Raw genomic sequence first — 27,943 nt, forward strand, 5'->3', positions numbered from 1 at the left:
CTGGTAAAATCCAGTGACCCGGCCACCCGCTTGTTCCACCCAGGTGCTGTTTCCTCTCAACCCCTAAATTCTTCCTCTCGACATCGTCCTGATCCCTCCATGGTTTCATGAGAAAAGAAAATCCTGCAAGGAGGCTTGCCCACATCAGGGGTTCCACTTCCCCAGCCAGATGAGCAGCGACAGAACTGAGATTCCCAACATGGGATCCAGAACAGTGCTGCCGTGTATGGGGAATTTACTTGACAATGTACCACTTTAGAGCCAACCTGTCGCTTTAAGCCCGTTGGGCCTGCAGCTGTCGTCCTTACCATTCCCAATGGAATCAATGGGAGTTTTGCCAGAGCAAGGACTACCATCTAACTAAGGTCAGCCACTGCCAATGCGATGATGACACGATCTTATACTTTAGATCTGGGGCTTCTGAATATATGTAGAGTCAGACGTAACCCCCTGAGCAACTACAAAACATTGACAGTCATGACACGTGCCATTGCAAAGATAATTTTTCCTGTACTTACAGCAAGATTTAAATTTGAGGTATGATGATATTTTAGGCATTCTTTATAAACTTGTTCCTCAAACAAAAAAATCCTCCACAAGCATCAAATATAGAGGCAGCTATTCAGAGATCACCAAAATTAGTCTTTGCTATCCTGGTTGTGTCCTTGAGGGATTACCCAATCAAACTAGACACTCTGTTCTATAAATCCTGGATACGTTGTTGGTGTCTTACCAGGGCTAGGTTGCTGCATCCACCAGTCTGGTATTGGAGGGTTTCTACAATTCTCCTGAGGTGGGGAAGGGCTTCTCTTTATTATACCAAGGTAATCGTCTACACCAGGGGACTGAGGAAGACAGAAAAGCCATTACATCATCTAGGCAACAAAACCAAGATTAAGCAGTTTTGCAGTTTCAAGCAATCAACATCATATCAATGGCAATCAATATGGTATGGAAACAAGCCATTATCTAAATTGCTCATTGGCCCCTGAACAGGAATAGTAAAAACAAACATAGTAGGGCAGCAGGGATACTGTGACATAGGTGAACTCTTCGGCTTTGTGACTGGTTAGGAGGAGGGGGCCTTGGATTTCATAGGGACGCTGAGAGCAGAATTTACCCCAACAATTTTGCATCACAATGAAGGGAGACAAGAGCTGCAAAAGTCTGACCCGCTGGTGAAATTCTTATGGAGCTGTATGCAAACGTGAGATGCATTGATATGACAAGCAAACTGTGCACTGTGTTACATGAATGAATGTAACGAACATATCTGTAAAACATGCAGATTTGTTCTTCTTGCCCCAGTGATATCAAAATCTAGGTCCCGCGGCGGTATGGTCTTATCATTAGAAAAATGCAATACACAATTTCATGGAGAAACTTTACCATCTAGCCCTTCCAACCAAAGAGAGATCACTTCTCTATAGCAGTTAGTTACCTCTTTTATTAGGTCATCTATCGCAGAAGGACTGCAGTCCATGTCAGTGGCTTCATTCAAGCTCCCTCCATTAGCAACACCCGCTTTGCCTGTAAAGAAATACAAGAATTCAATGCTCAACGCATCACACCATGTGCAGTGATCTAACAAGGAACCAGACCATAAAACATGCAAGAGAAGGCCATGGGATGAGGGTGACTTGCTTTAGGTGACTTGCTTTAAAGAAAAGGAGTACTTGTGGCACCTTAGAGACTAACCAATTTATTTGAGCATAAGCTTTCATGAGCTACAGCTCACTTCATCTGATGCATACCGTGGAAACTGCAGTAGACATTATATACACACAGAGACCATGAAACAATACCCCCTCCCACCCCACTGTCCTGCTGGTAATAGCTTATCTAAAGTGATCATCAAGTTGGGACATGTTTACCATTGTTAAAATAAAGAAACCTAGAATCCTTCATGGGATCTTACCTCTCACTGCCATGTATGGGGAATTCACTTGACAATGTACCACTTTAGAGCCAACCTGTCACTTTACAACTGTGCAACCCCATTGGCCCTGCAGCTGTAGTCCTTTCCATTCCCATTGAAATCAATGGTAGTTTTTCCAGAGCAAGGACTGCAGGATTGAGCCCAATGGATTGCATGGGTGTGAATAAGATTAAATCCAGAAAACAGCCACAGTTCTGCTGCAGCTGGGAACAATTTAACCTTCACTGGCAAATTTTCTTCCCTGCCAAAGCACAGCTCTGCATTGTTGGGGGGAAATGGAATGCCATTTGCATAATGCTTGTAACAAGTGTACAGAAATATAAAGCCTTCTGCGTGAATGAAGTTTACAGAGACCAAAATGCTAAAGGTAGACTTCCTGACAACCAGATTTTGCATGCTTAAAAAAAAGAAAAGCACAAACAAAACCACAAATAAAAATAAACTTAGCACAGCTACCACCAGACCGGACATCACAGCAACAAATGTTCTCTGCTGAACCCCTGTTACTATAATCGCCGCTTTTACTGTTGGGCAATGCGAGGGAGTTATTCTATTTCCTCAGCATCTGTACAGATTAAAGCAGCTGTACCTTTAGGTTAGAAGGGGGCAACAGGACTGAATGTAAGGCCAAAACCACAACTAAAACCTTCACCAGGACAGACTTCAGGACTGATTCTGATCTCAGCCCAGACTTACCCCGGAAGGACTCCATTGACTTTAGTGGAGTCACTCTGTGTTTATACTGGTGTAAGTGGGAACAGGATCAGACCTTCTGAGCCAGACTGCCATGGAGTATTGTCAGCTAATGTCAGACAGCACGCTCTGTTGTTTGGTTTTTTACTTGGCGGGAATAGCCTCTCATACTCAAACAGCTGTGGGATGAGGCCCTGGGGAGGAGGGTGAATTCCAAACTTTCCACATGGAGTTTTCCCCAGATCCTTCCAGCGGGGGCTGAGGAGTGTTTGCTCTCCTCCCCCCAGGAAGAAGGGACAAGATCTTGATGGCATGGGCTTCCAGTGGCTCTCCACATGCAGGTCCTGTGCATCTGAAGTGGCCTTGGGGCCCTTGTCCCTCGCCTGCCAGGCCTTTCCTTGCTAAAAGGCAACCCCAGAATCCTCCCTGAAAAGGTTCCACAGTCCATGTGGCTACAGTAAAGTGAAGGCAGTTTACAGGCTACATTAACTTTCCCCAGGTGGCTTTGAGGAAGAAAGGATGCATGACCCCCTGGCCTCTCCTTCCCCAACCCCTTGATCTCCCATATCTGCCCTCTGCCTGCCCCTCCTCAGCCATGGATCCCTGCCCCACAGCTCTAGAGAAGAGTGGGACAGTGCTGACTCCCCCCTTCCCCACCCATTCCATGACCAAGGCAGCTCCCTGGGCAATGATCTAGGGGGTACAACCTGACCCAGTGGAATCACCTAGATTCACACTGGCACAAGTGAAGGTGCAATATGGCCCGGGAAATGCAGCTCGGTATCTGAATGCATGTCAGAACTGGCATAAGTCCACTTCTGTTTTTCCCTTTGCTTTAATAACCAGACACAATCTCTCTTCTATAAATCCCTCAGATGTTCAATGCTCAGGAGGCAGGTGGCTATGGAACAAGTCACTTAGTTTATCAGGACACTTACATTTCTGCTCTTCCTCTGGGACAATCCTGTACACTTTGTACGGCTCCGAGATGTCCAGCTGGGACCTGTCAGTCACCTCCTCGAAGTCCGGGCTCTTGTTCAGAGCACAGCGTAGCCTCGTTTTCCAAGTGGCTGGCTCGGCTTTGTCACCTTCTTTAAATTTCCCTTTGAAAACTGCCCAAGCCTAAAACAAAAGAGAAGTGCCACAGAGCTGAAGAACCAGCTTTACAACTAGAGCTTCGTTTTATGGGGTTTATTTCATTTTTCAGGGTTTATTTTTAGCAATTTTTGAATTTTATGCATTTTCCAAAAAAATCCAGGGGATTTGGGGCTCTCTCTGTGTATACAGCAATGAGTAATCTCTTGGGAACTTTAATGTAGTACCATTTCAAACAGCACTATATTCAAGCACACTAGGGAGTCTTTAGTGAGCACCAGCAGGGTCTACACAGACTAATTAATGCACAGCACGTTAGAGCACTTTAGAAACCACAGCCCCATAGTCCGTATTGCAGCTCTGTGTAGACAAACCCGTAGATCCAAGTAACCATTTTTGGTGTTTATTGGCTAAACGCCTATTTCATTGTCGTCTGATTGGTTAAAGGCTAAAATCAGAAGCCCAGTTTATAACTTGAGGAACAAATGTGAGATTTGGCCCTGAAGGCCGTTTCCTAATGTCCTCACTCAGGGAAACTCCTAGTGACTTCCACCGCAGATCTAACCACCTCTCCTAGGTACTTGCCTGGCCACTGTCACTGCAGTGTCTGAGCTCCTCATAATCGTCACTGGATTTATTCTCAGTTACAGCACTGCTGTTAGGCAGAGAAGGGCTGTTATCCCATTCTCACTGATGGGAAACTGAGGGGCAGAGTTACACTTCTTGGATAACCCTGAGCAAGTACATCAGAAGTGGGAATTGAAGCCTCATCTCTTAGGTCAGGGCCCTAACTACTGTACTATCCTTCACACTGACTTACAAAGTGCCTGATTCTCCAGGGCACTGCAGCTTCTGCAGTTATCATTTAAACCCACGCAAAATGCTTCCCATTCAGAGTTCTCCATTCATTTCATCCCAGGAGTAGTGTTTTACAGTCACTTTGCCCAGGTGGAAATGACCACTCAAGGCACAGGGCACGGGAGAATCCGGCCCACAATATCAGTGCACTGGCAAGTCAGAGCTTACAAAGAGGAAGCTGCAATAGGTTTCGATCAAGTTTTCAAAAAACACAACAAAAAACCTCTTGTCCCAAAATCTGAAAAGCCGAGAGGGGAGACTATTGCATACAAATAGCCTGTATAGGGCCACCATATCCCTAACGTGAAATTCTTTTCTTTCCAGAATTTTGCACAAATTGTGACATACACAATTTGCCACGGTCCAAAATTAGCCTTGTAATTACCCTCATTGTGATGGACAGGTGAGAGAGAGATGTGGGGAGAGTCTTAAGCTTTGCACACTCTTCTTTTCATTAGTGCGTCCCAGCTCTAAACTAGTCTAAACAATCTTCTGTGTGCTCAATACTCTTGCCCATGGAAGGTCTGATTTCCAAAAAATACATTTACAATTAACACAACTATGCTCAGCTCAGGCATAATAGCAATAATTGGGGTTTTTTTAAAATTGCTTTTGCATAGCAGATGCACAATGGTGCATTCATCCTTGGAAATCACATCCACAGTATTAAGTGCTTTTAAAAAGCTATCACTCAAGGCTGGCATGATTTTCATTGCAGGGGAGGCAGCGTTGCTCAGTTGATACAGCACAGAAGTGGGACTCAGGAGACCTGATTTCTATTCTCTGCTTGCCACTGGCCTGCTGGGTGACTTTAGACAAGTCACTTCCCTGCTCCGTGTCTCGGTTTCTGCATCTGTGCAATGGGGATAATAATACTGACTTCCTTTGTAAAGCGCTTTGAGATCTACTGACAATAAGATCTATGTAAGAGCTAGGTATTTTTATTGTTACAGGCTACTGAAAATTCATATTTAGGGACATTTGAAAAAGCTTATCAACATGGTGTCTCGCAATATAATGTGCACATAGTGATTTGGAAAACCATATTAATTTAGCAGGCTTGATCCCTTTGGAGCAGTTTTGGTGTGCCATAAAAATACTTCTTTAGGCCCTGATCCCGCAGCGACTTGACTGGAATAAATGGGACCTTTCGCAGTGAATAAAGCTGTGCATATGAATAAGCGTTGGCAGAATGGGGGCTGTAGCCCTGGTTTATAAATAAATGTCTATGGCAACTATGCATAATAAAAACCAGACAAAGACCAGTTAGTACCACCAATATATTCCATATTCAATATCTTAGCCTTTTAAACTCAGAGCCATAAACTCCTGAAAAGTTGGAGACGCTAACTCCCTGGGTCAAACTCTGCACCTTACACCTGTGCAGCCTCAATGCAGCCAACAGGCTCCGGCGGTATGGCTGAGCCAGATTTAGCCTACTCCCATTGTCATGTCGGGACCCAGATAGCTGTAGCTCATTTCATCTCTGTACAGAAGCAGATCTTTGCAAAAGCCAATTTTCCATCAAAAAATGTTAGACCAGCCCTATCAACAACTGCTGTGGGTGCTCAGCACCTTTAGGAAGAGGTAGGGGACGTATTATTAATGCCCAAATTGACTTTAATTTAAAGGAGGATTGCAGTGCTAGGCAATTCTCACTGGGGGGAAAAAAAAAAAATCATGCAAGCATGGAAAGCTGTTACATTGCCAAAAATAGGAGCAGGCTGAGCACTTTCTGCAAAGTCAGTGGGAGACAAGGGCGCTCGGCAACTCTCCAGAGGCAGCCAGCAGCCTAGAGCACCAGAGCATCAAGGGCAGGGGCAGGGCTGCTCAGCAGGAAGGGGATGGGCCCAATGTGTTTGCAATGAAAGAGAAAGTCACGGTGCATGAGCGTGTTAAGAAAAGAAATGTACCATCTCTCCTACCTTGAATATAGAAGCATCCACCTCCTGGTTGTAATCCTGTTTCCCGGCATGTTTCCACGGGATGCGGAACATGCTTTTCTCTTCGTTCTCCCAGATCAGGCCCGGGTACATCCCACTATCGATCTGTTCAATCAGCCACTGCCTGAGCCGCCTCCCACCGTTCCTGTCACACATCCTGGAAGGGAAATTCGCAGGGTCCATTAAATGCCTGCCACCTACAGGAATCAAGTGCCACACTTCAAGGCATTCTGCTGACCCGTACACAGACATCAGGAGTCAGCAACCATTTTGGGGGGGCGGTTGTTACATGACACACCATGGGCCAGGGCTGTCTTCATTGTGTACGTCTGGTACACGGTCAGCACTTAACGGACAATATACAGCAATATCAAAATGTCCTAATTATTGTGTACACATAACCAAGGCCAAAACTATTAAATGCCCCCAATACTCTGTGACAGCCCATTATAAATTACTATTAATAGCAATAATTTGCACTTATATAGTAACTACCATTCAAGGATCTCAAAGCTCACTATTATTACCCCCATTTTACAAATAAAGAAACTGAGGCACGGAGAGGGGATAAGTGATTTGCCCCAGGCCACAATGGGAGTGCGTATCAAGACTAGAACCAAGAACTCCCCAGCTCTCACCACTAGACCATGCCACCTACTATTCACACTGTGGATTGAAACTTGGTTTCAAGGCTCTTTGGGACAAGAACTATCTTTTTGTTCTGGGTTTGTACAGCGCCTAGCATAATGGAGTCCTGGTCCAGGGCAGAGCTCCTAAGTGCTGCCATAATATACCTAATGGATAAGGAAAAGAGCACAATTTAGATGTAAAGAACCAAATTCTGCTTTCAGTTACACTGGTGTAAATACACAGTGACTCCACTGGTTTCAGTGGAGAGAGACTATTTAATAGCCAAGAGCAGAATCTGGCCTAAAGTTGCTTGAAATGCAGTCTGTAGGGCCCACATGCATCTGTTTGTAAAGTCGGGAGGGGAGGATCCAAAGAAATGAATAAAACAGATATTCCATAGAACTAGCATTTTTAGGCAGAGCCTCTGTGACTCAGATGTGTCCAACACTTTCATAGAACTGTCCCTCTTGGAAAATTGCAGGCGGTACAGGAAGCTTAGAGCTTTCCTCCCCAACTCCTCTGTCCCCGCTCCCAAACGCTTCTTCACATAATATGCACGTTGCAGCAGATCTTGACAAACGCCATCAAAAGACTGCTTTGTATTGTACAAAATCATCTTCTCTGTAATTCAGGTGCCAGTCACAAGAACAACAGCTGGAAATCCCCCCGATAGCTGGAAAGATGCTCAGCCCTTAACTAAACATTTGTCTTGCCAACATTTCAGTGCTATAGACTATTTCCCCATGTTATTTTTGATGAGAAAAATTCCTCAGACTGCTGGATGCCTGCCTAATAGCAGGCTAATAGAGATGATGAAAGCTATCCAATTATCGGATTGAAACTCCCAGGAGCACTATTGAAAAGAAGCCTCATTTGAATCAGTGTAGCCAGAGTAACAAGAAACAAAAAACCACACTGTATTAGTCAGTTCCCTTGAATTATTACAATTTCTTCCCTCAGCCTTTTCCACTGAGGGCCAGAACCTGAGCTGGTGTAAGTTGATGCAATTCCACTGACTTCAATGGAGCGACGTCTACTTTCACCAGCTGAAGATCTTACCAATTACATGATGTGTTCATTGCATACAGAACTAGGGACTACGGGGCCTGATACTGCTGTCACTTATACCACTGAAGCTCCAGAGATGTTAGAGGAGTTATTCCTGCTCTTCACTGGTGAGAGGGGAGAATGAAATCCATTGAGTTTGCATTGAAGTCTATTTAGTAAGTTGATATGCTTTAATGGTCAGCATTTCTTGGCTTACTATATTCCTGCCCTTGCTCCTCACACAGACTCCATTACCTCTCGCTGGTACTTGGGCTGAGCAAGGAATGCAGGACTGAGCCATGAGCACATATACAAATGAACTAAAGTAAAATGCAGTTGGCATTTCAGAGAATCATCTAATTATAGTGCATTCAGCATCACTATAGTTAGAAATGGAGAATTTCCCCTAATCACTGGGCCTCTCATTATAGCTCAGCAGTTTTAATATACATCATGCTGAAAGAGACAGAGTTCTCTGCCTCAGTGTAATTTTATTCCATTTTGGCTGTAAGTCATTTTGGCTATGTTTTAGGGCCCAATCCTTAGACAATAAACCCCGTTGATTTCAATGCGATAACTCATGTGACCAAGTCCTCCAGGATCAGTGTCTTTGTTGCATGAGAATAGGTGTGTAAATTATTTGAATTTCCAAAGCTGTTTTTGCACATGCTGGTAACAATTAAGAAAAGTGTTTTTACAGAAAACAAAATGGGGGGGAGGAGTATTCTTTTAAACAATTAAGCAAGCAGGTCATTGACATGCTGGTAACAGGCACAATTTGAAAAGCACCTATATGCACATACCAAACTAAGTTTAACAAGAATTGTGTTCCATAGTAGCCCATACCTGAAGTCAATGGGGATTGTGTGGGTCTATCCCAGGGAAAATCTGTTCACACATTATGCATATATAACCTACATTGCAAACATGGATTTCAATTGGGTTTTGTGGACCAAGCTCAAGAGGTTCCTCTGAGTAACAGATTATTCCACTGGCCAAATCCTCACACTCAGGACACCAGGCAAAAATTCAGGTAATAGATTCAGAGCCTTGACAAGGTCAATGGAAGAGTGGTCCTAATTCTACAACTGTATGCTAAGGACCTGCACAGCTAAGGAATCACAATATTCCAACCGGTGTTAGAAAGTATGTTCAAAGGACCTAAAACTGCAGAAGGATGGGTTAGGGAATGGATCACCCAAACCAAGGTTTGCACTGGCTGGCTGGTTCTTTTTGATGATGTCACTTTGTGCAACATCTCCCAGTGGTGGGAGGCCCCAGGGACTTCATTGCTGCAAATAAATATGTAAAGCGAATAATCCCAAGATTTAGTCTAACTTCCCCCACCCACCCTGCTTCCTGATTTCAACCACTCATTTCTTCCAGTTGTTGAAAAGTGGTTTTATCCCTGTCTGACACCAATTAGCATCGCATTTTCTTTTCCAAGGGGAGCCGCAGATCAGGATTTAGAGATTCCTATGCTACCACCAGCATTTTCCTCCCTGGCCTCCACACCAGAGATGGGAGCAGCCTGAATAGCAGCACAAGGGCTCAAACAACTGATCAGTTTTCAGTGTCTCTTCCTCTTTTAGAAATGGCATTTTTTCACCCCTCTCCCGTTTCCTTTTCTGCAGCAGGTCCTTAACAGTTTAATCATTAGGAAGTCCATGGCAAAGTCCAAGACCACCTAAATTATGATTTGTTGGCTCATTCCTCTGAAAGAGGATCCACGGTAACATTAAAGACAAACCATGTAAACAATCAAAAAGATCGTATGTACTCACTTCTCTTCTGTCTCTGAATTACTCAGTGATATTTAGGCAAATTCTTCTATTTGAGAATAAACTGTTAATGCTTCAAATTGTCTTTGTAACTTTTTAATAGGGACCAATGGCACTTACTTGACAAGGTGCATTTTGGGGCCATTGCTGAACTCAGGCCAAATTACTTTGGGCCTAATTAAACTAATGTTAACTGTCCAATTTAACCAATGCCATCAGGGAAATACTCAGTTAAAGGTAACAACTCTTCTCTAATTCATCTGATTGTCCATAAATGCTGTCCTTCATGTTAGTCCAGATTCCCTGACACCTTGGCTTGGCTTCCACACCATGCAAAGCATGCAAACCCTGAATGACTGATATTTTGGGTTTATATGATGCAACAGTTAGATGGAGTTTAACAGAACTGGGCTGGTGGCAAGCTGATTGGAGATCCCTTACAAAACGTAGGGACAATGGAGCTAGTTAAAGACTGAGTGCACACATGACATAGGAATGACTTTGCCTTTTGTACATTTAGCCCAATCTTTTAATATTACTCTTTATTACCCCAAAGCCAAAAAGTGCCACCATACCTATTGCTTAAATAAGAAGAGATCAGCTCCATTCAATAATATGATTTGGGGGCAAGAGATAACAACAGGGCTCTGTCGCACTGCTTGCTCACTATTCATTCTGTCCAGATTCCTATGAAGGTTAGCCAGAGTTCTGTCTAATTAGAGGGTGTGCTGAATAGACCCCATAACCTGTGTCTAGCCTAGAAGTTCCTATTCCTATTTTGTGCTCAGCTGGGATTCATAACAGTACAGTTAGAACAAGAAGACTTTATTGTACTGTTTAGGGAACAGGAGACAATAAGATAGGGATCAAAAGAACATAAGCCTGGCCATAGTGGGTCAGACCAATGGTCCATCTAGCTCAGTATCCTGTCTGCCGACAGAGGCCAGTGCCAGATGCTTCAGAGGGAATAAAGAGAACAGGGTCAATTATCAAGTGATCCATCCCCAGTCATCCAGTCCCAGCTTCTGGCAGTCAGAGGTTTAGGGACACCCAGAGCATGGGCCTGTGTCCCTGACCACCTTGACCTATAGCCAGTGACGGAGCCCATCACTAGGCAGAATCACAGGATATTGCACATCCCTCCAAAGCATTTTCAAAGAACCAGTTACCCTCACAGCTTGTGTGTATTGTGCCCGATGAACTTTTCTTTTCTTTTTAAGCAGAGACCTAAGGTGGGAGTTTGGAATTTTGGAAGGGGGGGGAAACTTTCCAAGCTCCCAGCTTCTCCATTGTTTCATGAAACCGCTCAAGAGGTAATACTGCTGGTGTCATTTTTGTTGGGGTCTTGTTTCAAGTTGAGAGAGATCTTTACATATGTTGCTTTTCCTCCAGCCTGTACCTTACTATACTGGCTATGGGCAAAACCTTTTACCTTGCCTTTGCAAACTAGCAAATGCTCTCCCAGACACCAGTTGGAGTGTGTTTCACCAGGTGCAGTCCAGATTACATTATTTAAATATAAAAGAGAACAAAAATGGAAAATATCTGTAATTATCCCTCTCCATAGCATCAACGAGCAATCACTGATTTATTTCTTGTCAACAGAGCAGGTAATTGTTTTTAATCAATTAGGGTCCTGGGACATGCGCTGCACTCCACATTCTTAAGCGTCATTTCTGATTCCTGCCTGGAGCGAGCTCCATGCTTTCATTTAAAGTTAGGTCAAAATGCATTAGCATGGAGCTGGGAGCCCAGCGCTGGCCGGCGTGAGGCAGAAACGTGCCACCTCCAAAGTTCAAATCTCACCTGCAAAAAGGAAGCTGAGGTTGCAAAGAAATAAAAAGCTCCTCAAATCAATGCCAAAGCGGGCCACGTTACATTTGCAAATGCAAACGTTAGTCAATGGTTTTACAAAGAAGAGGCAAGGCTTAGCAAACACCACCTGGGCTCTGCCCGGCCCACCTATCAACAACCCTGCCGGCTGCAGAATGCTCTGCTCGGAGGAGGAAGGGGTGAGATGCAAATACCTGTCAGCGGTCTGCAGAATCGGCTTGCGCCCCGGTGCTCACCCAGATGTGCCCAGCGGCTGCGCGCAGCTGGTTCGCTCTGCGCACAGCGCTCGCAGGCCAGAGAGGGTAAGCGAAAGCAGGCTCTCCCCCGCCCCTTCCTCGCATTTATTAAAAAGCAGGGGGAGGGTCCGCTGTATCCCGCCTCCCCCGGGGCTTGCAGCCAATGGACAGCGGCGGAAAGCCTCCGGCTGGCCAATGGGAATAGGACAAAATTGAGCGCTTTCTTCTAAGCCCTTTCTTTTCCGAGAAATCAGGCTGCGCTGGGGGCGCAAAGGGGGTCTCGATGTTGGAGCCTCCTCTCCTGGGTCAACGTTCCATCCCCCCGGGGGCTCGCCCGGGTCAACGTTCCATCCCCCCGGGGGCTCGCCCGGGTCAACGTTCCATCCCCCCGGGGGCTCGCCCGGGTCAACGTTCCATCCCCCCGGGGGCTCGCCCGTGGCCCATTTCTCGGCCACATGTAGCGCAGGGCTGCCGGGCCGCAGCGAGCATGCTCCTAACCTCCCTTCTTTCCCATCAGGATCCCTGGCTGCTTGGCAGGGATCTCAGCCTGGCTTTCGTTCCCCGGGGGTGTCGTTTGCAAAGGCTGCATGAGGTGGACAGGCAGGGAGCCAGCGACTGGGGGCGTTTTCTGAAACTCTGCTCAGTGTGAGGGGGGCAGAGCTTGTAGAGGGGATTTCTCGTCGAAACTCAAGCTTTGCTGGAAGGCTGCCCCCGCTTTGCAGCGTGGCTGGGAATTTCCTGGAGCGTGTCCCAGACACCTTGTGTCTTGGGAGAGTGACTCTGTAGAGCTCCGGGCAGCAGGGTGGCTCTCCAGCGCAGCTCTCTCTCTACCGCTAAATTACAGCTCAGTTGCACGGTTAACTCACTCAGCACCTCACATTTGCTGATTCCAGTGCAAGCAATGAGATGGGAAAGGTGGGATACCCAGAGCCATCACCCAGGCGGCAGGTTACCATGTAGGAAGAGAAATGAGACTGTCAATGGAGTGATCTAACAACACAGATATTTGTTCTGTGTAGTTGCAGCAGCGCTGGGACAATTTTAGAGTGCAACAGTATCCCAAGAGAAAGGATCGGAAACTCCACTGGGTGACATTTAAAACTCAAGCAAGACAAATCACAGATGGACATTCTGTAGCAAGTGATCCTGCATTGACTGGAAAATGGACTTCACATGACCCAACACCTCCTTAATTTCCGATTTATGGGCACTATTAAAATACTAAAGTTGCTGTAGCTCAGGAAAGCTTATGCTCAAATAAATTGGTTAGTCTCTAAGGTGCCACAAGTCCTCCTTTTCTTTTTGTGGATACAGACTAACACGGCTGTTACTCTGAAACCTAGCATTTCTTGGGGAATTCTGAAGCTGTAGAACCTCTAGGGCATTGATTATAATCAGTGGACATATAAGGCACCTATCTTGGATATCTTTTCACCAGCTTTATTGTCTTTCCTATAGTTATTGCACTACTGGCACAAAGAAAATGTAATTCAAAGAGATCATCAGCATGTAAATAAATGTATGCACTATGTGTAAAATAGCTGTACACCAATGGGTGGATAATGTATGCAGCTAACTCTGGAGGTGTAGCTTACTATTAATGGATACGTTGGAAACATTGGAATTGCTTGCTGGTTATACAGTAGAAAGAAAAAAAGCACTGATTTTGTAAAACCAAGATACGCTAGAGCCAGTTTCTTTTACATAAGCTGAAGAGTCTAAAACTGATACTCAGACTTCAGAGGTTCAGGAGCTGAATTAGTGATCAACATTACCCAAAAAAGCCACAGTAGAGTGAATTCATTGTTAGTGCAAGTTGATAACTTAATTGGTTAATAATGTAATAAAAGCATCCTGATTAGTTAATAACTTAGATTGGTTAATAATTAAATTACATAGTGTTTTAATATCATGTGCCACAAAGAGCCCCAGGAGACACATTAATGAGCCACTTGCAGCTCACAGTCTGAGTATCACTGTTCTATAACATTTAGGGATTAAGGATCCGACTCTACAAAGTACAATTTTGATTACAATCACTAGAAGGTGAGGGTACTCAGCACTGCACGGGATAAGGCCAGCCCATATCTGAAAAGGATTCTCAGGAGTAAGATGACCTGAAATGCACACCTATGATTTATGATTTGGAAAAATAAATTAAGCAGGGGAAATGTCATTTTGTGACTGTTTTGCCAGTGTTTTTTACTTTGGTCTCCATTCCACCTGTAGATCTGAACAGAAAATTCTTTATCAAACTGAATAGTGCCTTTCCATGTTTTATCTGGAATAGAAATGTGCCAAGATATTCCCCAAGTAGATTAGTTGTGATAACAGAGACAAGAGGACTTCTGCTTTCTGATGATTTTAGACATTTGTTTTTAGGGCTGCCAAATTAAATACAGAGAGATAAGATGGGCGATGTAATATCTTTGATTGGACCAACTTCTGTTGGTGAGAGAGACAAACTTTCGAGCCACACAGAGATCTTCATAAAGTCTGGGAAAGGCACTCCCAGCATCACAGCACAATGCGAGGTGGAACAGATTGTTTAGCATAGGTAGTGAGCACATATTGTAAGGGACCATTCAAGGTAGAAAGAAAAGGAGGACTTGTGGCACCTTAGAGACTAACAAATTTATTAGAGCATAAGCTTTTGTGAGCTACAGCTCACTTCATCGGATGCATACAGTGGAAAATATAGTGGGGAGATTTTATATATACAGAGAACATGAAACAATGGGTGTTGTTCTCTGTGTATATAAAATCTCCCCACTATATTTTCCACTGTATGCATCCAATGAAGTGAGCTGTAGCTCACAAAAGCTTATGCTCTAATAAATTTGTTAGAATCTATGGTGCCACAAGTACTCCTTTTCTTTTTACGGATACAGACTAACACGGTTGCTACTCTGAAACCATTCAAAGTAGATTTCAGAGTAACAGCCAATGAAGTGAACTGTAGCTCACGAAAGCTTATGCTCAAATAAATTGGTTAATCTCTAAGGTGCCATAAGTATTCCATTCAAGGTAGAGTGGCTCATTAACACCTCTGCAATCATAGGACAAAAAGAGGGGGCCTACACACCGCATACAGATTATATACATGCTTTTTAGAAGAAGAAATATGTGTACATCTCACTGTGGCTAACACTGAGAGATGACATTGCTATCCACAAGGGGAGTGTATGGAATTATACACATAAACAATATGATAAAAATTAGGACCTAGGTTACAGAAACACTGTTTTAATTTATGACCTAAATCGCAACCCTAATCTTTAAAGTATTTTTTAAATACCCACACTTGAAGCATGATCCGTATCCTCTGGGATATTTGGGTAATAACTATAAAAATATTAGGGGTCAAATGCAACTATGTGGATTGTTATTAATGTAGTGGGAAATCATATGTTCATTTGGCACCTGATCCTGCAAACACATACTCACAAATAGTTCCTTTGACTTCCTTGGAAGATGAGATGTTCAACAACTTGGACAAGAGGCAAACACCATCACTCAGGATTGGGCCCTTGGGCTGTATATACTTTGCAAACATAAGAGTATAAATATACATTTCTTTTTCCAAAAAAAGCAACAACATTTTGTTACCTTGTAAAATGAGCTTTGTTGTGCCAAATCTATCTGTCCATCTATCCCACGTCCAACACAGACTGTGAACCTCTGGAATGATGACAAAATCCAATCCCGCTGTATGCCGAAGGAATTCCATTGAAGCCAGTGGCCTATTTCTGTTGTCATGATCTCATGCACACCCATGGAAATCAGAAGTGACTCCTCTGAAGTCAATGGGGTTACATATATAACAAACCTATGTAAGTAAGATCAGAGAGAGGCCCGAAGGAGTTGCACTGATTCACATTAAGTCTGAATTTGGGCCCAAAGCATTAGTGAGCCATATGAACAGATTGCCATTCAAATCATCCCTAAGCAATAGAGATCTTTCATAGATCACTGTACATTTTTCTTAATAATAACAGAACTTTGTTATTATTATTTGCATGACAGTGGCATCTAGGAGTCCCAGACCCATTGTACTAGCTGCTCTACAAACATAGACTAAAAGACAGTCCTCGCCCCAAAGACTTTACAATGACAATCTAAACAAGAAGACAAACAGAAATAGACCCACAATTAAATTCTGCTCTCACACTGCTGTAGATCAGGAGTAACTCCACCAAACTCAATGGAATTACACAAGCACAAAACCCAGAATAAGCAAGATCAGAATCAGGCACTTTATACCATAGTGGTGACCTGATTGAGGCAGTAATAAGTGAAAGGGGATTCTAGAAAGAAGTTACAGAGCTACTAGTTTTCGAATAATAACCTCCCTGAAAATGTCTTGGAGGTTTTTCAAAATCTCAGTCCATGTAGTTCCTTTCCAGTAACACTTGCTTAAATTGCCATATCTACACATTAACATTTGGACATTTATTATGCCTGAAACCAAAACACATGCACTTGAGAAATATTCCAAATCATTCCCATCAGCAGTTGGCAATGGCTGTACAAAAACTAGCTAAACCAGTTTCCGTGCAAACGGAACTGCCAAATATTTATTTTAAGAGACCTATTTCCCAATATGAGAATAACATATCACTGCCGGACCTTTATTTATATCGTATGACTTCCAAATATGCAACAGACATGACACACGGAATACAGCTAATAAATGTACAGAAATAAAAGAGAGTTGTGATGATTTGGGAAAGCTGCCTATGGACAACTTGTGAATTCTGAAAAATTGTGAATTCTGTATTATGAAAATTATTGAATGGTGGAATGCCTCAGTGGATGGGGAGTCAGCCATTTGTTGCCAGGACTGTGTGTGTGTGACAACAGTTAAGCAACATAAGGACCCCGAAAGACGGTGAGCACCTTCAAGGCCAATTGAAGTAGAGTGCCCAGCACCTCAATGGGTCAGTACCGTAGATTTGATTTTCAGAAGTGCTGAAGCATCCACAGCTGTCATAAACTTCAGCTACAATTGTGGGTGCTCGGTGCTTCTGACAAATCAGGCACATAGTGTTCATTCTCAAAATTGCCAGGCCATCAGCCTTGCATCCAATTCTCCTTACGTTTACAGTGACACCTACTGACTGCAACCAGATCACAGCAAGAGAAGGTGGGCAAGGTCATCTCTTTTTACTGGACCCACTTCTGTCGGTGCAAGAGAGAAACTTTCAAGCTCCACAGAGCACTTCTTTCCCAGACCTGAAGAGCTCTGTGAAGCTTGAAAGCTCGTCTCTTTCACCAACAGAAGTGGGTCGAATAAAACAGTGGTTCTCAACCGGGGGCACACAGAGGTTTTCCAGGGGGTCCATCAACTCATCGAGATATTTGCCTAGTTTTACAACAGGCTACATAAAAAGCGCTAGCAAAGTCAGTACAAATGAAAATTTCATACAGACAATGACTTGTTTATACGGCTCTATATACTATACACTGAAATGTAAGTACAATATTTATATTCCAATTGATTCATTTTATAATAACATAGTAAAAATGACAAAGTAAGCTATTTTTCAGCAATAGTGCACTGTGACACTTTTGGTTTTTTATGTCTGATTTTGTAAGCAAGTAGTTTTTAAGTGAGGTGAAACTTGGGGGTTCGCAAGACGAATCAGACTCCTGAAAGGGGTAGAGTAGTCTGGAAAGGTTGAGAGTTAGAAGTACTGCCCTTGACTCTTGTATGTGACAGTGTTTTGGTTTTTTTTTAAATGTGAGACAGTTGTTTCATGATATGATACCCACTTGGATATCATTTGTACCCTGTGACATCGAGACCTTAAGCCAAATCTGAGATCTTGTGGTAAGTCTAGGGAGACATGAATTTTGAATCGCACAATCTGCAACTCGTAATAGTTTGGAACTTCTGACCATTCCTTTGTCAAAAGAGCTCAGTGATACAGCCACACATAAATGACTAGCATGGCAATGGTTTAGCAGTTTGTTTCAGGCTTGCCCATGGGAGTTTGTAACACCTATTGCACATGTAATCTCTGCTTATCACATATCTACTATAACTTCCTATTAATACCAGAGAAACCAACTCTCTTCTCTTTTCCTATACACAAGCTCCATTGTCTGCTTCCTAAAATGTTACCCAAGTTACTAGATGCAATGTCTAAGAGATTGACTTCCTCTCAATCCATTTGATTAAGAGCATTTATGATGGTTTATCTAGCTAATTGTTAAGGGCGCATTCCCAGGTAGTGTATGTTGCAGGTTTTGTTTTTAGTGTTTTCAGCTGGCTTTCAGGCTCCCATTTTGAATGCTAGAGAGTAATGGATGGAGAAAGACAAGAAGATAAGAGGCCTTTTTCCTGCTTTAAGGGGAAGAAAAACTCCATCAATTTCTTTTCCAGAATCTTAATTTGTATCAGAAAAAAGAAAACAATCTGGCTCTTTTTAAATAAAATTATTTTGATGTTGATCATGGTTCTCTGAAAAAATACGCATGACATGACATCAGCGGAATAGTGCCCAGGCCCCCAATTCATACCCAGCCTCCACTGATTTCATTGAAGTTATGCCAGGAATTAATGAGGCCAAAGCAAAGACCAAGAACAGGGATTCCGAATGTGTAATAAATCTCATTTTTATTCTAATGTTCAGTTAAAGATCTCTCAAGTCATCCCCCGTTTTGTCACACTCAAAACATTCCAGCATCCAGAACCAGCCATAAACTGAATTATTAGAAATATTTTGAACAACTTTTTGTCTAAAAACGGATAGCAGATAACAGAAAAGTTTGAGAATCCAAGCAGGCTATTTACAGGATTTTTTTAGTGAAAGACAAAAATCAGTCATGTAGGTTTTAAATATTGCTGATGCTATAATAGTGAGGGTCCTATACATTCATGGATGGATGGATGGATGGATGGATGGATGGATGGAAATATGTCTGGGTTTTAAGTCAATACATAAAACTAGTAGCCTGTATTTTTAGCAATGAAACAGAACAAATAATAAACACGGGCTGGTTACATTTTAGGGCAAGGTTTCTATAAAATAGTCCCTGCTATTTTCCCCTTAATCTTATGTAGGATCATAAACACTGAGGGGTACTTCATTCCTGATCCTGCAGTCCTTACTCAGGAATACTCTGCAACTCAGCGAAGTATTTTCCCCATGCCTAACTTTAAACACATGAGTAGTCGATTTAAGTCAGTGGGACTGCTCAGTTGCTTAAAGTTAGTCACCTCCTTAAGTATCTTTCTGAATTATTGACTGAAGGATCAGGTCCTCTAAGTCTGAATACAATCATTGTTCTCGCCTGGATTTTTAAAAGTTTTTAATAGCGTTGGGCCTGGTTCTCATTTGCACTAACCACCACTTCACACCACTTCGGCAATGTAAAAGTGGTAAGAACCAACTCAAATCTCCCCCACTTTACTACATTGCCTTTCATTTTAAAGCCCCTTTGTACTGCGAGAGCTGTGCAAAGGGGTCTTGGTGTACATGAGAACCTGGCTCTAACTGTGTGTAAAAAAAAAAAAAAAATCTGTGAATATTGAGTAGCTTGGCTGACAGCTTCTGCCATCTACACACTCTATTTATCCACACACTGAAAGCCGCACAGCCTGCAGCACTGCACGCTTCCCTTGTTGAATTGTTGTTGAATGTCAAAACATTCAACAACAGCAACACAAATATTGTGAGGGAGATGGGGTAAGAAGCTAATGAAACTACACCGAGTTACCCCAGTTGAGAATGTGTGTGGAGCCTTTGTTGTAGACTGGATTTGATGTTGGCCTCTGTGATCAAATCCTCACAATGACAGTTATAAAAGAAAGCACAGCTCAGAAAGGATTTTGCACAGTTCATGTATCGGACACAGGTGAGGAGCCCAAGATCATGAATTTTCCAAGGGGTTCTGAGCCATGGATTTGAAGGGTGGAGACACCCAGGAAACAAAGGACTTCTTTGGGGTGGTCCAGTGAGGAGGAATAGGAGGAAACAGGTCACAAGAAAACGTAATCTGGACAAGCGGAAACGTTTCCAGACTGCAAGGTACCCCCAAGGCAATGGGTAATGCAACCCTTACACATGCTGGTGAGAATTTACTTACACGAGCAGTCCTATTGAAGCCAAGGGATTGTGCAATCCAGCCCCAAGCAAGCAGTGGAAGCCCTTTGCTTGAGTCATTTAAAACAGGGCTTCACCAAGCATTAGGGAATGCACGTTCGCAAAGGCTGGGGGAGTGGAAAAGGTGGGCTAATGGGCCTTTTCCATTTCCGGTTTCTGTGACTCTATGGCATGTTTGTGAGAGGCATGGGTCTGCTTGCTGAAGAAAATGACAGCAATGTGATTGCAACTGTTCTGTCATTGCAGGATATGGACCTCAGAGCGCTGTGGATGTGAAAATACTCCAGCGTCCTTCCCCCAACCCCTAACTGGCTCTCTGCAGTCCAAGTTTCCTTCTTCTGAGATGGGTAGATGCCCCATCAGGCTCTGATAGGCACATCTGTAGCGTAAGGTCAATCTGAACTGATGATGACTAGGACAGCGAGTGAAATCTGTATATCTGCTGTACTGTGCATGGAGTAAAATGGAGAGTGGTATTGAGCAGCAGCTGTCTCTGTTTTGAGAGATCCTGGCCCTGTATTGGCCCTCAGTGTCCAACAACTGAAGAGATCGTGGGATTTATCACACCAGTAATCATAGGAAAACAAGAGACCAAGGAGATGAAGTCCCAGCAGGCAGAAAGAGCTTTCAAAAGCTATCACATGTCCTCTTACTGAAACATGGTGGTTGGTTGTTTTCTAAACACCCTGAAAACAAGTTGCGGGCCAAACCTACTGATGGAGTAAATAGCTGCAACTCTTGACTTCAGTGGATTGATGCCTGATTACCCATGCAGTGAATTTGGTTCTTTGTCTGTAACTGAGAGCATGCCCGTCATTCCAGTGCAGCCCTACAACAAAACAAGCTTGGATCATAACGTGATCCATCTGCAAAGCAGAAAACTCACCCTCCCTGTGTGCAATAGTGCTAAAAGTTTCACAGGAAAAGGTTCAACCCAACTCAGTAACATTAATAAATTCGCTTCCATAGGATCTTTTATCGGGGGGTCTCAAAACACCCTCACAAACGTTAATAAGTGAAGCCACTCGACACCCCTGAGAGATGGTTACACTGATGCATGGGGAGATCAAGTGATTTGCCTGGTTTCACATTATAAGTCAGTAGCAAAGTTGGAAGTAGAACCCAGGAGTCCGGATTGCAATCTTCGGCTCTAACCACTAGATAACATTACTTGACATAGCATGTTTTGGAAGTTGGCATTCAGTTTGCTCTCCACCCTAGCCATAAACATCAAAGCAATTCTCATTGAAAGATGAATGCAGAGACTTTCATCCAACAGTGATAGCAGCTCTGTGGAATTAGCTGTCCTTTTTTATCTGTTCATCCATCTGTTGCTGCTGGTACCATAGGCATTGAAGGGAAGCGGGTAATTGGATGTTGGGGAGTTGATCCAGTGATTCTCCCTGCTTCCAAGCTGCTGTTCTCTCTGTTTCTTTTCCTGCTCTGTGATTAAGCGCTGTAGCTCTTCTTGGTCATTAAATGGGTTTTTGCCATACTCTTGTCGAACCCAGGCTCGGTACTGCCAAAACAAAACCAAAATGAGTTGTGAAGGCCACTGATAAGGTGAAAAATGCCTCTGCTTATCATTCGCCCTACGCCAGAACCTGCAGATAAAGATCCAGATACAAGAGGCAATCAGAATTATTGGGATGTAGAATGAAATCCTAACTTGTCCCAGTGCACACTGTAACTGAAATTATGGTGAATCTTTGATTTCCATGAAATTCTGTGAAAAAAGCTTATGGGAGGGTTCCAGACTGTGCTGCTGGATGTCCATCATCATACAGCATTTAAAGGACCCGATTTGCAGAATTTTGCACCTACCATTGTGCACCTAATTTGTTGCTGCGTGTACGTGTGCAAACTACTAACTGCACTAATTTGCACCTGCAGTTATCCAGTTTGTGCACACAGCAATGGCGATTGCACTTTCTAGTTAGGTGTGCAATTGCACATGCACTTTTGGACATGCACAATTGTGGAAATCAGGCCCACAATGATTAGATACTAAACTTGTAGTTAACTTAATGAGGGAAGCCACACCCCTTTTTCTTTTCTTCTATAGCATCCTTCATAGAAACTGTATCCCTAAGCACTTTAAGCACTAATGGACAATGGACAGGCTGTGGTATAAAAACAAAAACAACGAGGAGTCCGGTGGCACCTTAAAGACTATCAGATTTATCTGGGCATAAGCTAAAACCCACAAAAGCTTATGCCCAAAGAAATTTGTTAGTCTTTAAGGTGCCACCGGACTCCTCGTTGTTTTTGTGGATACAGACTAACACGGCTACCCCTCTGATACTAGGCTGTGATATAAATTGCAGAAAGCAATGGTGCAAAAGTTTAGCATGGGGAATAAATTAAAGCCTTCATTCCCAAGGCCAAACACAGCGGGAAAAGACGAGAAGACGAGAGATGTTGTCAGATGAGAGGTGAAAGAAGATTATGAGTAAACAAGGGGGGGAAGGATACAAGGAGACTGATACAAGTTGTGGGAGCTACAGAGGAGAAGGTTCTTAATCCAACAGTGGTTCCATTAAGAGCAGACCTGTTTATTGCATGTCTCAAAAGCTGTTTCCCACCCCTAGTGCTATACAGGCAAAGAGTGGCAAGATAAATGCTGTCAAGTTCCTGTGCAAAGTGCGACGTCTGGCTTGGTAAACATAATGGTGACACCATTGGAAAATGTAACCACAGTCACTCGCATTCCTGTTTTCACTTTATGTCATGACAGTGCAATGGGATTATTTACTTCTTGTTGCCAAGAAGTTACCCTGGTTCCTAGTGCAGTCAAATTACCATAAACAAACACCTCACATTGTTATTTGATGGTGACTCCGGGAACAACCAGAATCACTGCAGTAGGTCACCAACACAAGTCGGTTCTTGCCTGTCGTACTATTTGGTTTTGTACCATATTTGTTCAGTCTGATTTCTCATCAGTGTCTCCAGTTCCTGCTAATGTCTATGGTCAGCTAGGTTTGGGCTGAGACTGTGGGGTTGTCTGAAGACAAAATATTGCTAATATGAATCTTTGTGACACACACACCCCATCCCTCCCATTGTGCTGCAACATGAAGCCGTCAGGAAGAGCCCTATGCACTGTGAGTCCATCCCTGAGGGCACAGGTAGAAGGAGGAGGCCAGTTTAGGGTTCTGCAAGGTCAGCAAACTTTATGGTCAACTGTCCACTTAGGGGGTTTCTTGCATCTTCCTCTGAAACAGCTGGTGCTGGCCATGGTCAGAGACAGGATAATGGACTAGATGGAGAATTGGTCTGACCCAGTATGGCTATTCCTGTGTTCCCCATATACTCTCCTAAACTCCTCAGGCTGTAACCTGTGCGGGGCAGGGACTGTCTCTTTGCACAGTGCCCTGGCCTCTAGACGCTACCACGATACAAATAATCATCCTACATATTTGTATAGCCAAACATTCTAGTTGCTGCAGCGAAAAATGTGGAATCGGGACTGGGAGCACCTGGGAAGAGGCATAGCCATGATTGGGTCTTGGTCTCAATAAGGAAAATAAGGGCACAATAAGGAAAAATTTGAGAGCGACTCCTCTGCAGCATTCGTCTGGCTGTGACAGGGGGAATCCCTTGCTAGGTGACCTTTCTGCTCTCTGGAGCAGCGATGGTCGTCACCAAGCTGAGCCATCCCTGATAACACAAGCTTTTGAGTGGGTGGTGGCTTCCACTTAAATCCGGGGGCTTTCCAGTGGGGATTTCTGCAATTCCAGGTCTAATTACTTCCCAGGCCTGCAGGCTGCGGAACCCACTCAATGTGCACTCGTTGCCTTGAATCAGGAAGACATTCAACATTTTGTTAAGGGTGGAGACATCGCTATATTGGCCATAGGCCAGAAGGCAAGGCTTAATTTCCTTGCTAGAAAACAACTGATGGGAGCTGGCCTCCCAAAAATGTGGCCAAGCAGGATATCCTGCATGCTTATTCAGTGCAAAGAGAACACTGCCCTGAAATAATATGGACCACATCCTCCTCTTTGCACTGCCATTCAGCTACTCCTGATTTATCCCATGGTGAGAGAAGAATCAGGCCTGATGTCCTTGAACAAGCTTTTCTGTGAGAAGTTTCCATGGGTCCTGGTGAAACTAGATCTTGGAAAGAGTCTAGTTATACATCCAGTTCAGGTCAGGTCACCATGAGTTCACACTACACATGGCTTATCTGACATGGCAATCTGCACTGTTCACTAACAGCAGGGCAGATCAGTTGGTCACCGGAGGACTGGAGAGAGCACTAGGACAATGCATTGCAAGGAGACCTGCCTTAACAGACAGCGCGGCTGCTTCCTGCCAAGAGGAAGCTCCCAGAAAGAAATTCACTTGCCAGAGGCCATCTCTGCTTTAAGCTTAGCTCTGAAACAGTGCCAATGTTAACCCTTTGATGGCCTAATCCTGTGAGATGCTGAGTACACATAGCTCCCATTGGCTAGGACCGGAGATGGAGGTACTCAGCACTGTGCAGGCCAGGGCCTTAGTTTGCAGAGCAGGTCACTGGTGGGCGTACCCAGCTGTTTTTGGCAGCGACCATTGTGCATGTAACAGCAGCACATTCCTAGTCTCTCACTGTACAGTGCGGCTCACCTCCCAGAGGTACATTTCCAATCACTGCTCCTGGGTAAATAACCTGGGGCGGGGAAGGAGGGCACCACCACCATGCAGCAGCCTGACAGGCCCAAGTTTCCACTCCCTAGCTCTAGGGTACCCAGCCCCGGAGCTGTCTCTAACTTCCCAACAGGGGAAAGCAAGAGGCAGCATGACTGACAGTTGTAGCTGCTGCCAAGTGTTTGTTTATCAAGTCAGATACAGGTGTGGTTCAAATGCAATTTCTCCAGCATGAGCCAGTCTGCCCCTCACATTTCACAGCTGGCCCTTGCTTCAGGACCACATTTATCTCCATCACCTGATGCAGCTGGGTCCATCCCATTGAACGTGTGAAGGGTGGCACATCCTAGAGCATCTGCAAGGGGGCATTCTTGGGTCTGGGGCTCCCTGGGCCAGTGGGAGCTCCGTTGTATCATGAAGCTTTGTGGTGGGGAAGGGAAATCAATGGATTTACAAATATTTCCTGTGCATGCTGGTGCATAGATCAACATCAACATCAGCACCTGCTTGGGAACAGGCCACTCATCTGTTAATGCAGTCAGAGAACAAGACAGCATGTGTCTAAAAGATAAGGGGGGCCCTAGGATGAGAGGTAGTGTGGTGCAGTGGACAGGACACTGGACAAGGGGTGTCCTCACACAAAATCAAGGTGTGATTGCAGCATGGGTAAGCATACCCATGTCAGCTCTTATCTAGCTAGCACAGGTAACAATAATAGCAAAGATGCAGCAGCACAGGCTCCAACCTTGACATTGTTTTGGGGTCTTCTTAAAGGTCCAACTTCTGGAGTCATGTGATGAACTGAGACTCTCAGCATTCTTCTTTTAAATACTTCTAGCTTTCACGTTTGCAGAGAAAAGCTTGAGAAATGTGACCCGAGCTGGGGTGCTGGAACAATTTGTAATGTGGGGGTGCTGAGAGCCATTGAACCAAACTGTAACCCTGTCAAGCCAGGGGCTACAGCAGCACCCCCACACCATTACTTCCAGCACCTATGGCATCCGAGTGTGACCAAAGGACTCAAAAAGCCAAAGGCAAAGAACAGGAATGCAAAATGATTTTTTTTTTTTAATCTCATGATTTTTGGGGTGGGGCTGACCCCTGAATTTTGAACACTGGGGATTTAGTTCAGGGGAGCCTGCCTCACAGCAGCGTCCTGACGGCCCTCTCTGCTAGGACTCCATCCAGCCTTGCTGAATTCCTGATGTCCGGGCAAGCTCTGTTCACTGTGGGGAAGCCCCAGGGAATCTCCAGGGTGTGGCATCTTTTGTAATTTGTTTGACATTTTTCTGGAGAAGTTCCTACAGGCTGGTGACTGTCAGACTGCTGCTTATCATGTGACACAACAGTCCACCCCCACCGGAGTTTGCTCAGAAGGGCCTGACCTAAGTTCACCCATCAAAACAACAGGCCCAGAAAGGAAGTAACAGGGCACCGATCCACATAGCCCGGGACTCAATGGGAAGCTGTTGACATTCTGAGCTGTGTCACATGCTGGCTTCTTTGGATAAGAGAAAAAAATCCCCTCCAGAGACCCTGGGGCTTAGAATGGAACAGAGTACGTCCTAGCTACAACCTGTCACAAAACTAAGGACCATCACGTGAAATATCTTGGTGATGCTGGCAGGAGGCATTTTGCCTGCATGAGGGAGAGGCAGACAGAATGGCTCCGGGGACACGGAGGGGAGCATGCGTGGAAGTGACATTTATTAAACACTTCAAGAGGTGCACCATGCACTGCTGGCCTGCAGGCACTAGCAGATGTCCAAGGAGGAGTAACATTGGTTACCTGATCCCAGGTCTTTCCTGCCCGGTCCTGACTCCTCTGGGGGTAAGATGCTACTGCCAGAGTTAGCCAACCTCAAACCTCTTCACTCTGAGTTGGCTGCAGATCCTCAGCCTCTGTCTCTAAAGAGCTGCATTCCAGCTCAAGAGCGCAAAGTGGATCAGAAGCAGAAGAACTATGCAGACATCATCATCTTTACTCATGACATCTCCTGTTCTGACTTCTAGGATAATCCAATGCTAGCCAAAAAGAACCCTTCTCTTTGATCGGACCTGGCCGGGCTCAGCCAGTGATTGTGTTTTCCTTATGCCTGATCCTCTGCTTTGTTCCCTGGAGGTTGGGTTTCTTAATTAACATTTGCTGATGTCCTTTAGGTGCTGCTGAACATGGGAGACTTGCTGTCAAATGAAGCCCTGCTTAGACGCACACACTATCCAAGCATCTCTCCCCTGACTTGCAATTACCTGACCCCTCTCCACTATGCTAGTTCTGGGCTGCTGCTGCTGGGGCCCCAGCCAGCACTCATCATCCATCCTGGAATACCCAGCAGTGTCTTCTTTTTCACCAGCCGGTCTCACAAACAGAGCTCATCAGACAATTACAGTACCAAATTTACACCCATAAAATGCACCCACAAAATTTGTACAGGAACTCCTCACTTAAAGTCCCGGTTAATGTCGTTTCGTTGTTATGTCGCTGATCAATTAGGGAACATGCTCGTTTAAAGTTGCGCAATGCTCCCTTCTAACGCCGTTTGGCAGCCGCCTGCTTTGTCCACTGCTTGCAGGAAGAGCAGCCCATTGGAGCGAGCTGGTGGGGGGTTGGAACCAGGGTGGACCGGCAGCCCCCTGATCAGCTCCCCGCTCCCCTAAATTCCCTGTGCAGCAGCAGCCCAGCAGGCTATCAGGGCTGGCTCTAGGTTTTTTGCTGCCCCAAGCAAAAAAATGGTTCCCCCCCCCCCTTTTTCTTTTCGCTTTTACGCATGTTTGCACTTTGCAATGGTTTTGTTTGGTTTTGACTGTTTAAAATTAAAAAAAAATGAAAACAGAGAATTTGTAGTTAGTGAAATAAAACAATTTCCTACTAGTGTATTCATTTCATTTTAACAAAATCACAATTACAAACAATTTGGGTTCAACTACACACCGTAATGAAAAACATTAGTGTCTGCCCGTGTGCCCAGTTTCTCATAAATTAAAAGAATTTATATGAACTGAGTGTTTCTGGGTTTTATACTTGCGTAGTCTTTTAGTAATTCAGTGAAATCTAAATTTTTTGCAATGGTACTTTCCACTGAAATGAATGCAAGTCCTGACAAACCACTTTGAGACATGGTGGACCTCAAATAATTTTTTAGTA

At 44.3% G+C, this 27,943-nt stretch overlaps 1 protein-coding gene across 1 annotated transcript in view; it reads right to left on the reverse strand.

Moving 5' to 3' along the window:
• Nucleotides 1-27,943, reverse strand: part of IRF8 (interferon regulatory factor 8) — a 71,324-nt gene that overhangs the window by 7,826 nt on the left and 35,555 nt on the right. The window contains exons 8-12 of the mRNA XM_077831431.1: nucleotides 21,495-21,685; nucleotides 6,511-6,685; nucleotides 3,571-3,754; nucleotides 1,442-1,530; nucleotides 734-845 (exon numbers count right to left, since the gene is read on the reverse strand). Coding sequence (XP_077687557.1) covers nucleotides 734-845; nucleotides 1,442-1,530; nucleotides 3,571-3,754; nucleotides 6,511-6,685; nucleotides 21,495-21,685 — 751 coding nt within the window. The remainder of the gene's footprint in view (nucleotides 1-733; nucleotides 846-1,441; nucleotides 1,531-3,570; nucleotides 3,755-6,510; nucleotides 6,686-21,494; nucleotides 21,686-27,943) is intronic.

The sequence above is a fragment of the Eretmochelys imbricata genome, chromosome 12 (genome assembly GCF_965152235.1).
Source record: "Eretmochelys imbricata isolate rEreImb1 chromosome 12, rEreImb1.hap1, whole genome shotgun sequence".
NCBI lineage: Eukaryota > Metazoa > Chordata > Testudines > Cheloniidae > Eretmochelys > Eretmochelys imbricata.